General features: G+C 46.4%; 2 protein-coding genes across 2 annotated transcripts; both read right to left on the bottom strand.

The window, feature by feature from the left end:
• Positions 1–3,688: 3,688 nt before the first annotated feature.
• On the bottom strand, positions 3,689–5,557 carry LOC130296780 (uncharacterized). The gene is made up of 2 exons (XM_056548702.1): positions 3,910–5,557; positions 3,689–3,820 (listed from the first exon to the last, which is right to left on the bottom strand). Exon 1 carries the CDS (start codon positions 5,432–5,434, stop codon positions 4,481–4,483), a length of 954 nt encoding a protein of 317 aa, XP_056404677.1. The 5' UTR covers positions 5,435–5,557; the 3' UTR covers positions 3,689–3,820; positions 3,910–4,480.
• Positions 5,445–10,801, bottom strand: LOC130296286 (uncharacterized). The gene is made up of 3 exons (XM_056547677.1): positions 10,607–10,801; positions 5,548–10,517; positions 5,445–5,461 (listed from the first exon to the last, which is right to left on the bottom strand). The coding sequence occupies exons 2-3, from the start codon at positions 10,328–10,330 to the stop codon at positions 5,445–5,447; spliced, it is 4,800 nt and encodes a 1,599-aa protein (XP_056403652.1). The 5' UTR covers positions 10,331–10,517; positions 10,607–10,801.
• Positions 10,802–11,808: the final 1,007 nt, after the last annotated feature.

Genomic DNA, 11,808 nt, shown 5'->3' with positions numbered 1-11,808 from the left:
AGGAGAATTTCGGAAGTGCAATTGGGGAGGACCAAAAACTCAATTTTTTCATGGTGAGATCCGATGCACATTAGGAGGGGCTCCGTGCGGAAACGTATGGTACAGTCCAATCTTTCATTGTTAACACAATTGATGTAGAGAGGTCTGGCGAGACTGGTCAGCGGGATGTTGAACCTGTTGGTGAGAGAGGCCAAAATAAAATTTCCTGCAGATCCGGAGTCCAAGAAGGCCATAGTAGAGAAGGAGAAGGTAGAGGCGGATACCCGCACAGGCACAGTAAGACGTGGAGAAGCAGAGTTGACATCAAGGGCTGTCTCACCTTTGTGCGGGGTCAGCGTACGTCTTTCCAGGCTGGGAGGACGGATAGGACAATCCTTCAGGAAGTGTTCGGTACCGGCACAGTACAGGCAGAGATTCTCCATGCGGCGTCGTGTCCTCTCTTGAGGTGTCAGGCGAGACCGGTCAACCTGCATAGCCTCCACGGCGGGAGGCACAGGAACGGATTGCAGGGGACCAGAGGAGAGAGGAGCCGGGGAGAAAAAACGCCTTGTGCGAACAAAGTCCATATCCTGGCGGAGCTCCTGACGCCTTTCGGAAAAACGCATGTCAATGCGAGTGGCTAGATGAATGAGTTCATGTAGGTTAGCAGGGATTTCTCGTGCGGCCAGAACATCTTTAATGTTGCTGGATAGGCCTTTTTTAAAGGTCGCGCAGAGGGCCTCATTATTCCAGGATAGTTCTGAAGCAAGAGTACGGAATTGTACGGCGTACTCGCCAACGGAAGAATTACCCTGGACCAGGTTCAACAGGGCAGTCTCAGCAGAAGAGGCTCGGGCAGGTTCCTCAAAGACACTTCGAATTTCCGAGAAGAAGGAGTGTACAGAGGCAGTGACGGGGTCATTGCGGTCCCAGAGCGGTGTAGCCCATGACAGAGCTTTTCCAGACAGAAGGCTGACTACGAAAGCCACCTTAGACCTTTCAGTGGGAAACTGGTCCGACATCATCTCCAAGTGCAGGGAACATTGAGAAAGGAAGCCACGGCAAAATTTAGAGTCCCCATCAAATTTATCCGGCAAGGATAGTCGTAGGCCTGAAGCGGCCACTCGCTGCGGAGGAGGTGCAGGAGCTGGCGGAGGAGATGATTGCTGAAGCTGTGGTAGTAGCTGCTGTAGCATCACGGTCAGTTGAGACAGCTGGTGGCCTTGTTGCGCTATCTGTTGTGACTGCTGGGCGACCACCGTGGTGAGGTCGGCGACAACTGGCAGAGGAACTTCAGCGGGATCCATGGCCGGATCTACTGTCACGATGACGGCTGGCAGGAGGTGGATCCTCTGTGCCAGAGAGGGATTGGCGTGGACCGTGCTAGTGGACCGGTTCTAAGTCACTACTGGTTTTCACCAGAGCCCGCCGCAAAGCGGGATGGTCTTGCTGCGGCGGTAGTGACCAGGTCGTATCCACTAGCAACGGCTCAACCTCTCTGGCTGCTGAAGATAGGCGCGGTACAAGGGAGTAGACAGAAGCAAGGTCGGACGTAGCAGAAGGTCGGGGCAGGCAGCAAGGTTCGTAGTCAGGGGCAACGGCAGGAGGTCTGGAACACAGGCTAGGAACACACAAGGAAACGCTTTCACTGGCACAATGGCAACAAGATCCGGCGAGGGAGTGAAGGGGAAGTGAGGTATAAATAGGGAGTGCACAGGTGAACACACTAATTGGAACCACTGCGCCAATCAGCGGCGCAGTGGCCCTTTAAATCGCAGAGACCCGGCGCGCGCGCGCCCTAGGGAGCGGGGCCGCGCGCCGGGACAGGACAGACGGAGAGCGAGTCAGGTACGGGAGCCGGGACGCGCATCGCGAGCGGGCGCCACCCGCATCGCGAATCGCATCCCGGCTGGAGACGGTATCGCAGCGCACCGGGTCAGTGGAGCTGCCCGGAGCGCTGCGGTAGCGAGAGTGAAGCGAGCGCTCCGGGGAGGAGCGGGGACCCGGAGCGCTCGGCGTAACAATACATACATAATACACATCATACATACATAATACACATCATACATACATAATACACATTATACATACATAATACACATCATACATACATAATACACACCATACATACATAATACACATCATACATACATAATACACACATCATACATCCCACCCCCCTCCCGTCCTCGGTCTGTGCACTTTTCTTACCTGCGGCAGCCATGTTGGGGTCAGAGGCCGGGCACGTCCACTCCCATCTGCTGCACACTTTGCACCATCGCCCACTTCTTCCTCATGCCGAGGAATGGACACTCGGTGCCAGGAGTTGCGGCCAGGAGCATCCCGGTAGGTGGAGGCAGACGTGCGCAGCTGCGGGGCAGCCCCTGCGTCTGCAGTTAGCGCAGCAGTGTACGCGGCCGGGGAAGGGGGGAGGAGCGGCCCGGAGGAAGGGGAAAAGAGTGGCCCAGAGGAAGGGGGGATAGAGCGGCCGGAGGACGGGGGATAGAGCGGCCCAGAGGAAGGGGGGATAGAGCGGCCTGAGCCACAAATAAAAAAAAAATGCATTTTTAAACATCCGGTGTGCCATGAAAGTCTTTCAGGGCACACCGGATGTTTAAAAATGCATTTTTTTTTAAATTTGCGGCTCCGGCCAATCTATCCCCCGTCCTCCGGCTGGTGATGTCGGGGATGTCCGGTGAGGCTGGGGTTTAGTAGTGAGGAATAAAAAAATAAAATAAAAGTCCTGCAGCAGCGGGCCGCGGCTGCGGTGATTAGGGTGTGCCTGTGCACACCCGGCACACCCCGTGCGCACGCCTATGCTCATAATATATATACAGTATCTCCCATAAGTGAGTCCACCCCTCACATTATATATACAGTATATCCCATAAGTGAGTACACCCCTCACATTTTTGTAAATATTTTATTATAACTTTATGTGACAACACTGAAGACATGCCCCTATGCTACAATGTAAGGTAGTGAGTGCACAGCCTGTATAACAGTGTGTAATGTTGTGTCCAAACCTTGGCAACAAAAGTGAGGACACGCCTAAGATAAAATGGCAAGATTTGGCCCAAATAGCCATTTTCATTCCCTGATGTCATGTGACTCGTAAGTGTTACAAGGTCTCAGGTGGGACTGGGAAGCAGATGTCTTAAATTTGATGTTATCGCCCTCACACTCTCTAATATTGGTTGCTGGAAGTTCAACATGGCACCTTATGTTCAGTTCTCAGACTACACTCCGCACACTGCATCAAATTCATCTGCATGGCTGTCGTCCCATAAGGAAGCCTCTACTAATGGTAAAGCACAAGAAAGCCTGCAGACAGTTTGCTAAAGACAAGCAGACTAAGGACTTGGAATACTGGAACCATGTCTTGTCGTCCGATGATATCAAGATAAAGTTATTTGGTTCAGATGGTGTCAAGCGTGTGTGATGGCAACTAGGTGAGGAGTACAAAGACAAGCGTGTCTTACAGTCAAGCATGGGGGCGAGAGTGTCATGGTCTAGGCCTGCGTGAGTGCTGCTGACACTGGTGATCTACAATTCATTAAGAGAACCATGAATGACACAAGGAGCATAAGGTCTCTATCATTTACCAGCTCTGTGATACAGTGGTGCAAAAAAGTATTTAGTCAGCCACCAATTGTGCAAGTTCTCCCACATAAAAAGATGAGAGAGGCCTGTAATTTTCATCATAGGTGTTCCGCTCTCAAAACACTGACTATGTGTGGTTCTAAACGGACAGCTAAACACTTGTTAGAGACTCCAGTAAACAGAAGCCCATGCTTGTATTGTCCACCAGAGGACTCCAACTTTATTTTAGTCTGTGAAACTGCAATACAATACAATAACAACATATCAGTACACATGGAATCATTAGCCTAGCATAAATGACAAATAACTAAGCAAAAAGGCACTTACAGGTGATGATGTCCCAAACCTCATGGGAGAGATAGATACATGCTGCCTGCCCAGTGGAAGAATGACCTCAAGATGGTGGAAGAGCTTCCTGGAACAAAGGTCACTTCCTGTCTGTATAAACTATCTGTGTAAGTAAAGCTGATATTAACTTCTGCCACTAGATGGCAGTGGTACACTACACAACCTATCATTATAATGCAGCTAACCTAAAAAGGCAGCACACTCCCTGCCTGATATAATACATTATATCACTACCTATACATATCTGATGTACAGGGAAAAACATATTAATAAGATATTGTATTCCTGACCAGAACTAGTAACAAACTATAACATAAGTCCACAATATCAGTGTCTCTTGGCTGTGGCACCCCAAGCTGGCAATCCACATGAAGAAATAGTTCTGTCCATAAACCCATCTTCAGATAGGAGAAGCCGCACTAGGCCAAACTATCTCCTACCCCATTTGTAATCCACAGAATGGAATTCAGCTCGTGGCAAATGTCACATTTGAAAACTCTCAGTGACAAGCTCTTAGTTATGTATTGAGCCAATAACAGAATAGAAATACTCAAAGGAGAACAATGACATCAGAAACTGGTCTGGCGTACACTTTAACAGTCCCTTGTTTCGTGACTTTTACTTCAACCTTTCTGACATTACCATCTTTACTTGGCAACGTATTTGTGACAATTCCCATAGGCCAGTTATTTCTGCTTTCTTGAATATCTTTCAATAACACAACATTTCCCACCTTGACATTGGGACCAGTCTCTGCCCATTTCTTGCGACTTTGTAAGGTAAATAGGTAATCTCTCCTCCATCTCTTCCAAAATGTATCAGCCAGACATTGGACTTGTTTCCATTGCTTTGCATGAAGTTCTGTTGTACTAAAGTCTCCACAGGGGGCTGATAAAGAGTCTACCTTTTGGGTCAAGAGCATAGCAGGGGTAAGAACTGTTGGGTTATCTGGATCTGTAGATATTGGTACCAAAGGTCTTGAATTAATGATGGCCATAACTTCTGCCATGAAAGTACTCAAAGTCTCATGAGTCAGGTGAGTGGGTTTGGATTGGAGCAACATTGCATCTAAAATTCGTCTAGCCACACCAATTAATCTCTCCCAAGCACCTCCCATGTGAGATGAGTGTGGAGTGTTAAAGAGCCATGTACATCCTTTGTCTTGGAGATAATCTAGAAGTTCTGCATCATTTGAACATATATGCAGCTCCTTGCATGCTCCTACAAAGTTCGTACCTCTATCTGAGCGAATCAACTTAGCCGGACCACGCACAGAAAAGAATCTTCTCAGAGCATTGATGAAACTGGATGCTGACATGGACTCAATCAATTCTATATGCACTGCTCTTATAGAAAGACATGTGAAAAGAACAGCCCAGCGTTTGCTGTCAGCGCTGCCTCCTCTAGTTCGGCGTGTTACAACTTCCCAGGGACCAAACACATCAACACCCACACTAGTGAATGGAGGTTCAGGATTGACTCTATCTTTTGGTAATTCTGCCATCTTTTGGCTTTCAAATCTCCCTCTGAGCTTACGGCATACGACACATTTGTGAATGATTGCAGACACTAGACGTTTTCCACCAAGAATCCAGAATCCTGCAGCTCTGATTGCACCTTCAGTAATGTGTCGTCCTTGGTGTACTGTCTGACTGTGATAATATCTTATGATCAAGGTAGCAATGTAGTGATAGTGAGGAATGATGACAGGCTGTTTCTCTTCATCTGACAGCGTGGCATAAGATAAACGGCCACCTACTCTCAATAATCCATATTGATCTATAAAGGGACTTAGTTTTGTAAGACGGCTATGTTTAGGAAGCATCTTTTGCTGTTCAATACAGTCATATTCTTGTCTGAAACATGTGCGCTGTACAGAAGAAATTATAACTCTCTTGGCTAGTGAAAGTTCTTCTAAACTAACCCTTTCATGGAAAACTCTCCAACTTCCAGGTTGATCATCATTAGGTTTCTTTTGGAAGCTTTTGGTAACATGGATTAACTTCGCTATAACCCTGTTCAGTCTCTTCCAGTCCGAAAATCTTACAAAACGATGTGGCTGCAGTCTAGCGTCAAGGGCTTTAGTACTGAAGCTTACTACTTCTGACCTAATTTCAGGATCAGCTTCGGGCTCCACTAAAGGGTAAACATTGGTGTCAGGACTATCTACAGCCGTCTGATACAGAAAAGTTGGCCCTGAAAACCATATAGAGTTCTGAAGGCAAGCTATCTGTGTAGGCCTGGTAGCATAATCTGCAGGATTTTGTTCTGAGGGCACATAGAACCATTGCTCTGGACGTGTTGTTTGTCTGATCCTGTTCACCCGATTAGAAACATATAAAAAGAATCTCTTTGTAGTGTTGCAGATATAGCCTAGGACTGTTTTACTGTCTGTAAAGAATTTCACAGCATCTAGGTCTAGGTCTATCTCGTCTCTCACTAGCTCATACAGTTCAACCGCTAGTACAGCTGCACATAACTCTAGATGTGGGATTGTGTGTGCTGGCCTAGGACTTAGCTTGGATTTTCCCATAACAAATCCAACATGGCAGACATTTCCTACATCGCTTACCTTCAAGTAAGCAACGGCACCTATTGCTATAACAGATGCATCTGAAAAGATGTACAGTTCTTTTTTGCAGGCCTGTGACAATGAAAGAGGTACATAACACCTGGATATTTGTAAACATTGTAAGGCTTGTAAAGACTCTGTCCATTGGACCCACTCATGGAGTCTTTCTTGTGGAAGTAAGGCATCCCACTCACTTTCTCCACTTGATAGTTCACGAACTAAGGCCTTACCTTTTATGGTGACTGGTGCCACAAACCCGAGAGGGTCGTAGAGACTGTTAACAGTGGATAGGATCCCTCTTCTTGTGAATGGCTTTTCTGCTGAAGAAACCTGAAACACAAAACAGTCTTTATCTAGATCCCAGCTTAGGCCTAGACTTTTCTGCAATGGAAGGATGTCTGTTCCCAGGCAAAGGTCTTTGAGGTCTTTAGCTCTGTCTTCTGCGGTGAAAGCTTCCATGACTTGTTTGCTGTTAGAGGCAATCTTATGTAGTCGCAGATTAGACTCTGCCAGCATTTGTTTTGCTTTGTTGAGAATGTTAACTGCTCCTTCAGGTGTGTTCGCTGAAGCAAGTCCGTCATCTACATAGAAATGTCTCATCACAAAGTGCTTGGCATCTTGACCATAACGTTCTGCACCTTTCTGGGCAGCTTTCCGCATACAATATATGGCAACAGCGGGGGAAGGGCTATTACCAAAAACATGTACTCTCATTCTGTACTCTGTTACCTCTTTATCTATGTCGTTATCCTTGTACCACAGGAAACGCAGGTAGTCTCGATGGTCCTCTCTGACTAGAAAACAATAAAACATCTGTTGCACATCAGCTGTGAAGGCAATAGGCTCCTTCCTGAAGCGTAAGAGGACACCCAGAAGTGTGTTATTTAGGTCTGGGCCACTCAGCAGTACATCATTTAGTGAAATGCCTTCCTGTTGAGCACTGGAATCGAACACAACTCTTATTTGATCTGGCTTGTGTGGATGGTAAACGCCAAACATTGGCAGATACCAGTGTTCTTTACCTTTATCCAGTGATGGTGCTAATTCAGCATGATTATTGTCCAGCATCCTTTTGATAAATTCTGTAAAGTCTTTTTTCACTTCAGGCTTTCTTTGCAAAGTTTTGCGTAGTGTGTTTAAGCGCTTCATGGCTTGCTCTCTGTTACTAGGTAAATAACACCTTGGTTTGCGAAAAGGTAAAGGGGCTACCCAATTGTTGTTCTTATCTTGGAAAGTCTCTTTATCCATGATGTGGAGAAAGGTTTGATCATCTATGGACATTGCTTGTTTGTCATCATCTTTTGTCTTCTGGAACACTGAGTTCCCTAAATTGTCGGTCTTCAGACCACTACTAATATTCCTATCATAACTGGAAGGAGAGCCACAGTATGGTTTTAGGGTTTCTTTAACAACAAAGCTGTTTTGGCATGGACTGAGAAGGGACGTGCGTCCATTTGTTAACACAGATGTCTTAGAAGTGTTGACACTGTCAGGCCGATGAGCTGCTCCCAAACAAACTTCTCCTACTATAACCCACCCCAAGTCAAGTCTTTGCGCATAGGGGGCATTAAATGGTCCATTAATTTGTTGGCGTACCTTATGCACCTGTAGAATGTCTCTTCCAAGAAGTAGAAGAATAGAGACGTCTGTCTGGACAGCTGGAATAAGGTGAGATATTGCATTAAGATGAGGATGATGAAGGGCCACTTCTGGTGTAGGGATCTCTGATTTATCATCTGGTATCATATCACACTCTATCAAAGTGGGAAGTGAGAGATGGATCCTCTTGTCAAGAGACTCAATAGTAAAGTCAGTAGCTCTTCTCCCTGAAGTTTCTATCACTCCTGCACATGTCTTTAGGGTGTATGGAACTGCCCTTGATGTAATGTTGAAGGCATCAAAAAAGTCTGACCTTGCCAGCGACCTGTTACTTTGTTCATCCAGAACCACATACATCTTTACTGCCTTTTCTCTTTTCCCTGTGGGGTACACTGTTGCTAGGCAGATCTTGGAACATGAGCGTGGATTTGTACTGTCACCACAGATTTCAGTGCATTTGGACATTACTGGGATAGCTGATTTATCTTTTTGCTCCCTGCCCTCATCTTTTGGGGTTTCAGTGACCTCTAATGGTTGATGCAAAGTATTGGGGTGCAGAGCTGAGATGTGTCTGTCACTGCCACATTCTGAGCAATTTGCTTGTATTTTGCAGTCTTTAGCTATATGTTTGGTGGATTCACAACACTTGAAGCATATGCCGTTTTGTCTAAGAAAGGCTAACCTTTCCTTGATAGGTTTACTTTTGAACCCTTTGCACTTGTTTAGAGGATGGGGCTTTTTATGAAGTGGGCAAAGTCTGTCAGGGCCTTCAAAGGTGTTTACCTTGTAGCTGCTTGAATCTCCTGGGTCCTCAGAGGGAACTGTTGTCTTGTGGGTGATCACTGAAGTCCTATTGTAGGATCTAGGTGGCTTTTCTGCCTTAGGCAGTTGGCTGCTGGTGATGAAGGAAAAACTGGGATCGCACCTCATCTTAGCTTGCTGCTGTACAAACCTAGAAAACACAAAGAAAGGGGGGAAGGGGACACCATGTTCTTCTTTGTATTTAGCTCCAACACTCACCCATTTCTCTTGCAGGTGGTGAGGTAGTTTCTCTACTATAGGCTTAGTACCGTTGGCAGTATCTAAATGTGCAAGTCCCCTTAAATAACCTTCTTCTTTGGCACACTGGACTTCCCAAAGAATATCACCCAGCTCTTGCAGTTTTAAATTGTCTTTGCTGTTTAGCTTAGGGAAAGACTCCAGTCTTTTCATCAGAGCACCTTCAATTGCCTCTGGTGATCCATATCTTTCTTCTAGCCTTTGCCAGGCCATATCGAGTCCTACTGAAGGGTTAAATAGGTGTATCCTGCGCATCCTTCTTGCATGCTCTGCAGACTCAGACCCAAGCCACTTTACCATCAGGTCTAGCGTCTCAGCTGCTGTTAAGTCCAAGTCTTTGACTGCATTCAGAAAAGAAGCCTTCCATGCCCAGTAATTTTCTGGGCAGTCATCAAACTTGAGGAAGCCTGTATTAACCATTTCTTTACGGATAAGATATTTAGTGACGTCTTGCATGCTCTGGTGTTTGGGTTGCTGCGGTGAGGATTCTTCTTTTATCACTCTGGTACTGCCAGCCTCATGGGTTTGTTTTTGTGCGCTCAGGAGTACTGATGGTTTTGGTTTAAATTCAGCTGACTTTGGATTGAGAAACGGTATTGTTGAGCTGCCACTTGAAATATCTTGGACATACGCCCTAGTGCGTTCTGCAGAGGAAAGCGGTTTCTCGGGCACATCTGGGCCTTCGTGGATAGATTCCATTCCAGACCGCTCAATATCCGCATAAGCTGCTGCTTCTGCTGCTGCAGCAGCGGCTGCACACTGACGTTGAAGAATATGCAACTTTGCTTCCTGTTCGGTTTTTTCTTTTATAATGGCAGCCTCTTTCTCTGATCTTTCCTTCATAATGGCAGCCTCTTTCTCTGATCTTTCCTTCATAATGGCAGCCTCTTTCTCTGATCTTTCCTTCATAATGGCAGCCTCTTTCTCAGATCTTTCCTTCATAATGGCAGCCTCTTTCTCAGCAAATTCTAGCTGAACGCGAGCAGCCTCTGCTTTGGCGCGAGCCCTGGCAAAAAGGGCACTTGCTGATGAAATCTGACTGGACCTTGCTGATCTAGATGAGCGTGAGCGTACATCATCCTGCTGGACACTTGGCGCGCTCTCCCTGCCTTGATGTGTCCCGGGTAGCTGATCTTCAGCATTATACTGACTTCCTGATCTTAGACTCATTCTGTCTGTGCAGCAACTACTATCTCCAGGCTTGTTGTGCTATCACCTTTTCACTGTTCCGCTCTCAAAACACTGACTATGTGTGGTTCTAAACGGACAGCTAAACACTTGTTAGAGACTCCAGTAAACAGAAGCCCATGCTTGTATTGTCCACCAGAGGACTCCAACTTTATTTTAGTCTGTGAAACTGCAATACAATACAATAACAACATATCAGTACACATGGAATCATTAGCCTAGCATAAATGACAAATAACTAAGCAAAAAGGCACTTACAGGTGATGATGTCCCAAACCTCATGGGAGAGATAGATACATGCTGCCTGCCCAGTGGAAGAATGACCTCAAGATGGTGGAAGAGCTTCCTGGAACAAAGGTCACTTCCTGTCTGTATAAACTATCTGTGTAAGTAAAGCTGATATTAACTTCTGCCACTAGATGGCAGTGGTACACTACACAACCTATCATTATAATGCAGCTAACCTAAAAAGGCAGCACAATAGGTATACCTCAACTATGAGAGACAGAATGAGAAAAAAAATCCATAAAATCACATTGTCTGATTTTTAAAGAATTTATTTGCAAATTATGGTGGAAAATAAGTATTTGGTCAATAACAAAAGTTAATCTCAGTACTTTGTTATATATCCTTTGTTGGCAATGACAGAGGTCAAACGTTTTGTGTAAGTCTTCACAAGGTTTTCACACACTGTTGCTGGTATTTTGGCCGATTCCTCCATGCAGATCTCCTCTAGAGCAGTGATGTTTTTGGGCTGTTGCTGGGCAACACAGACTTTCAACTCCCTCCAAAGGTTTTCTATGGAGTTGAGATTTGGAGACTGGCTAGGCCACTCAAGGACCTTGAAATGCTTTTTATGAAGCCACTCCTTCAATGCCCGGGCAGTGTGTTTGGGATCATTGTCATGCTGAAATACCCAGCCACGTTTCACTCAAAATCCAGCGCTGTTCTGCTCCCCCCCAAATCAAGGTTACCCGCCAGCGCTGTTCTGCTGCCCCCCAATTAATTATCAGCCCAGTGGGATACTACTCACATATGTCACCTGCAAGCACTGCCCTCCTCCTCTTTGTTGCGGGCCGCCAGCAATGGAACTCTATACTGTACGGCAGTGGTCTCCAACCTGCGGACCTCCAGATGTTGCAAAACTACAACTCCCAGCATGCCCAGACAGCCAATGGCAGGCTGACGGCTCTCAGACGTTCCCGTCCCCAGCGTAAGGCCGACGTAGGTAAGTTAAAGTTTATTTTGTTTATCTTTTGCAGCCCGGGCATAGGGATACAGCGTACAGCAGTGGTCTCAAAACTGCGGACCTCCAGCTTTTGCAAAACTACAACTCCCAGCATGCCAGGACAGCCGTTGACTGTCCGGGCATGCTGGGTGTTGTAGTTTTGCAACATCTGGAGGTCCGCAGGTTGGAGACCACTGGCGTACAGTATAGAGTTCCAGCGCCGGCGGCCTGC

The sequence above is a fragment of the Hyla sarda genome, chromosome 12, assembly GCF_029499605.1.
Source record: "Hyla sarda isolate aHylSar1 chromosome 12, aHylSar1.hap1, whole genome shotgun sequence".
Lineage (NCBI taxonomy): Eukaryota > Metazoa > Chordata > Amphibia > Anura > Hylidae > Hyla > Hyla sarda.
The sequence above is the reverse complement of the archived record's forward strand: the minus strand, read 5'-3'. Positions and strand labels throughout refer to the sequence as shown.